At 39.9% G+C, this 4424-nt stretch overlaps 2 protein-coding genes across 2 annotated transcripts; both read left to right on the top strand.

The window, feature by feature from the left end:
- Positions 1–924: 924 nt before the first annotated feature.
- LOC122289326 lies at positions 925–1479 on the top strand. The gene has a single exon (XM_043096331.1). The coding sequence runs from the start codon at positions 925–927 to the stop codon at positions 1477–1479; it is 555 nt and encodes a 184-aa protein (XP_042952265.1).
- A 24-nt stretch (positions 1480–1503) lies between these two features.
- On the top strand, positions 1504–3993 carry LOC122289400. Its single transcript, XM_043096393.1, has 3 exons — positions 1504–1936; positions 2338–3097; positions 3216–3993. Exons 1-3 carry the CDS (start codon positions 1504–1506, stop codon positions 3991–3993), a joined length of 1971 nt encoding a protein of 656 aa, XP_042952327.1.
- The last annotated feature ends 431 nt before the right edge of the window (positions 3994–4424 follow it).

Consider the following 4424-nt stretch of genomic DNA (forward strand, 5'->3'; position numbering starts at 1 on the left):
TTCTGCTTCAACTATGCATGATTTAAGGGAGGTGGCATTAATGAGGGAAAAGATTGCATGTAAACAACTGGGCAGTTTGACCCATGCTGCTATACCTGAAAAGGTAACAATACAGCCTTACTCTAGTACATATAGGGAGGAAATGATATCCCATCCCTCAAAGGACGATTGTAATGTGGTGCCCACGGCTATGGTGACAAATGAAGATGGGCTTTAGCCCATAGGAGTGAAGACAAATGCTGAAACACAATTAAAACCCAAGCGAGGAAGGCCTTGCCGAAAGTGGGTCAGAATGAGCCCTGCAACTCATGCAGCTCCTGGTGATTCTCTGGTGCAGGAAGTGAAGTGTAAAAGGAAGGCTCTTGAAATATTATCTACTCCTAAAAAACGTGTGAAGAGAGGAATACCAGATAAGGAGGCTGTAAGTGATCTGTTTTTAAGCCCAGCGGTGGAGGCTGCACAGCAGCCCCGCCGAGAACAATGAAAACAATTAGTTGGAACTCTCGTGGGCTTGGGAACCCACGAGGAGTTCGAGCTCTTCGTGACTTTGTTAGAAGGGAAGATCCTGAAATTCTTTTCTTAATGGAAACAAAAATGAGCAGTTGGCAAATGGAAAGAATTCGTGTTAGTATGGGTTTTGGCTGCTGTTTTACAGTACCTAGTGAAGGGAGAAGCGGTGGCTTGGCACTACTATGGAAAAATGAGGTAAACCTATCCATTAAGAGTTTCTCATTCTTTCATATTGATGCAAAAATCAGTGAGATCGATAATGGAATGGAGTGGAAATTTAATGGTTTGTATGGACATCCAGAAACTGAATAGAGAGTGGAAACCTAGAGTTTACTTAGAACTTGGAATGAGGATGGTAATATACCTTGGCTGGTATGTGGAGACTTTAATGAAGTGATAAGTAGGCAAGAAAAGATGGGAGGAAGGCCACGCCCAGAAAGGTTAATGCAAGCTTTTAGAAATGTTCTAGATGAATGCAATCTGGTTGATTTGGGGTATGAGGGTCCAAGGTATACTTGGTGTAATAGAAGATATGAACATGGTGTGGTTAGTGAGAGATTGGACAGTTATGTCGCTAATCACAGCTGGAGAACATGTTTCCCCTCTTCTCGAGTTGTGCATGGTTTTACAGCATACTCTGACCACTTGCCTATAATTCTTATACCAAGTAGCAGCCATAATAGATACCAACAGAAACTCTTCAGGTTTGAAGCAATGTGGGTGGAGGATGATGAGTGTGGGGATGTCATTTCAAGATGTTGGAATGGGGCTACTGACAATAGACCTATGGATTCTTTTATTGACAGATTGAGAATTTGTAGTAGGGGTCTAGAGGCATGGAACAAAATGAAATTTGGGCATGTTGAAAAGCAAATAATAAAGGCCCGAGAATCTCTACAAAGATTACAACATGCTGATCCAAGTAGTATCTCAAGAGAGGAACTTATGCAGGCCCAAAATAATCTTTAGGTTTGGTTAGAAAGGGAAGAAATTATGTGGAATCAAAGGGCAAAAGCTTTGTGGCTAAAGGGGGGTGATAGCAACTCAAAGTTTTTCCATTATAGATCATCTCAAAGAAAGAACAAGAACTGGATCATAGGCTTAAAAAATGATGTTGGGGTTTGGCAGTATGGAAATGATAGGGATCAGCTTATCATTAGTTACTTCCAATCCTTGTTTCAATCAGAACAGCAGGACCTGATGGAAGATCTGGTTTTCTTAGAAGATCTGAGAGGCAGAGTCACAGATGATATGAATGTGGAGTTGACAAAGGATTTCACTAAAGAAGAGGTCAAAGAAGCTTTGAATCAGATGCACCCTACCAAATCACCAGGACCCGATGAAATGCCACCTCTATTTTCCCAACAATATTGGCACATAGCGGGAAATGCAGTAACCTCTGCTGTATTGCAGGTACTTAGAACTGGTAATATCCCTCCATCTCTCAACCATACTTTTATAACCTTGATACCAAAGAAATGCAAGCCTGAGATAATTTTTGAATTTAGGCCTATTAGCCTATGTAATGTGGTATACAAGTTAATATCCAAAGTCCTTGCCAATAGACTTAAAAAGGTGCTTGATGTAGTTATATCTACCTCTCAATGCGCTTTTGTCCCTGGTAGAATTATCTCTGATAATATTCTGGTAGCCTATGAAGTTATGCATTTTTTGAGATAGAAGAGAAAAGGAAAAGAGGGCTATATGTCCATTAAGTTGGAGTAAGGCTTTTGATAGAGTGGAATGGCCTTTTATTGAAAAAGTCATGATAAAAATGGGGATGGATTTCTCTTGTGATGAAGTGTGTAAAATTTGTCTCTTTCTCAGTTTTGATCAATGGTGAGCCTAAAGGTCCTATAATTCCATCAAGAGGGCTTCGTCAAGGGGACCCATTATTTCTCTATTTGTTCTTACTTTGCACCGAGGGATTGATATCTCTACTGAAGAAGGCTGAAGAGCATGGTAAGATCACACCTGTTAGAATCTGCAGAGGAGCTCCTAGACTATCCCATTTACTTTTTGCCGATGATAACATCTTGTTCTGTAAGGCAAATGTGTATGAAAATCAAAGGATTCAACATTTATTGCACTGTTATGAGCAGTCTTTGGGTCAAAAGATTAACAGAGGCAAAACTGGCATTGTTTTTAGTACAAATGTAAAACCTGATACAAGGCAAGATATTTTGGATCTTTGGGAAGTGCAGCACAGCCAACAATTTGAGAAGTACCTAGGGCTTCCACCTTTGGTTGGGAGGGCAAAGTATAGAGCTTTTTCTGATATAAAACATAAAGTGTGGAAAAAACTGCAAGGATGGAAGGAGAAGATGCTTTCGGTTGGGGGGAAAGAAATTTTAATAAAGGCTGTGGCCTTGTCTATCCCAACATATGCCATGAATTGTTTTAAACTACCTTCCTCTCTGTGTGCAGAGCTAGAGCAATTAATGGCAAAATTCTGGTGGGGCCAAAAGAAGGAAGAACATAAAATACATTGGATGAGCTGGTCAAAGATGTGTAATACAAAACAGAATGGAGGGATGGGCTTTAAAGACTTGAGAGTGTTTAATGATGCTCTTCTAGCAAAAAAACGGTTGGAGGATTATGCAGAACACTGAATCTTTACTCCATAAGATCTTCAAAGCTCGATATTTTCCTAAAAAACACTTCTTAGATGCTGCATTGGGTTATAAACCCTCTTTTGTATGAAGAGGTATTTGGGGAACAAAGCACAAACTACAAGAGGGTTGTCAGTGGAGAATTGGCTCGGGAAAGGAGGTGAGGTTTTGGATAGACTCTTGGGTTCCTGGCTTTACTAGTATTGCTGGGCAACATATCAGTCCCTCTCATTATGGGAATGCAGAATTGATAGGGGATGAAAGTGCAACTATTAATTCTTTATTTATTGCCAATCAGAGAGTGTGGGATGTGGGTAAAATTACTGCACTCTTTAGACCAGAAGTAGCTCTTCACATTACAAAGATTGTGCTCAGCCAAGATAGAGAGGATCTAATCTGCAGGAAGAAGGAAGCAAATGGTATTTATACTGTCAAAAGTGCCTATAGACTGTTTAAAGATTTAAGTCCAGGTAGACAGAATGGGGAATCCTCAAATGCTGATTTATTAGGGAAAATGTGGAAAGCTATATGGAGCATGAAACTTCCTGTAAAGGTGAGCATCTTTGCTTGGAAAGCTGTCAAAGAAATCCTACCCACAAAGTCAAATCTAAAGAAAAAGAAGGTGTTAACAGAGGATGGTTGTGTATTCTGTCATTCTGAAAATGAGGATACTCTTCATGCTCTTTGTTCCTGCCTAGCTATCAAAGAGGTCTGGTCTCTCTATTTCCCATCAATGGTTCTTATGAAGGAATGTGATATGTTCCTGGATGTGGTTCTGAGGCTGCAACAGAATAAGAGACATGATATGCTTGATCTTTTTTTCATAATATGTTGGAGTTGCTGGTATAGAAGAAATATGAAGATGTTTTAGAATAAGGCAATGAGTATTGATGCTATTCTGGGAAATGCTTTGGCAATGCAGAAATCGTACAAAGAGCTCAAAAATAAACCTATTTCTATTATTAGAAATCAGTACAGATGGGAACTTCCACCTCCTGGTGTTTTCAAACTAAATGTAGATGGAGCCTTTTCTTCATCCGGTTCTGTAGCTGGTATAGGAGCTATTGTTAGAGACTCTAAAGGAGAAGTGATCATGTCTGCTGCAAAGAAAGAATGTTCTGCTATGACTGTTGTGGAAGTTGAGGCTTTAGCTATCCTCCAAGGTTTGCAATTTTGTATCCATCTTGGGATTAATAACCTGGTTATTGAAAGTGATTCTCAGTTGGTTGTCATTGAGTTCAATCAGCAAGGCCCTTCAAAGGCTACTTTTGGCAATGTCATTCGTGAGGCAAAGGATTTGAT

This window comes from Carya illinoinensis, chromosome 1 (genome assembly GCF_018687715.1).
Source record: "Carya illinoinensis cultivar Pawnee chromosome 1, C.illinoinensisPawnee_v1, whole genome shotgun sequence".
In the NCBI taxonomy this organism is placed as follows: Eukaryota; Viridiplantae; Streptophyta; class Magnoliopsida; order Fagales; family Juglandaceae; genus Carya; species Carya illinoinensis.

Bases quoted from the DNA above. Each gene is read 5' to 3' on its own strand.
- LOC122289326 (XM_043096331.1), top strand. From the start codon at position 925: ATGGGAGGAAGGCCACGCCCAGAAAGGTTAATGCAAGCTTTTAGAAAT.
- LOC122289400 (XM_043096393.1), top strand. From the start codon at position 1,504: ATGTGGAATCAAAGGGCAAAAGCTTTGTGGCTAAAGGGGGGTGATAGC. The intron at 1,937-2,337 runs GTAATATCCCTC...TCTCTTTCTCAG, and splicing joins ATTGCAGGTACTTAGAACTG to TTTTGATCAATGGTGAGCCT. The intron at 3,098-3,215 runs GTTGGAGGATTA...TTTTGTATGAAG, and splicing joins GCTCTTCTAGCAAAAAAACG to AGGTATTTGGGGAACAAAGC.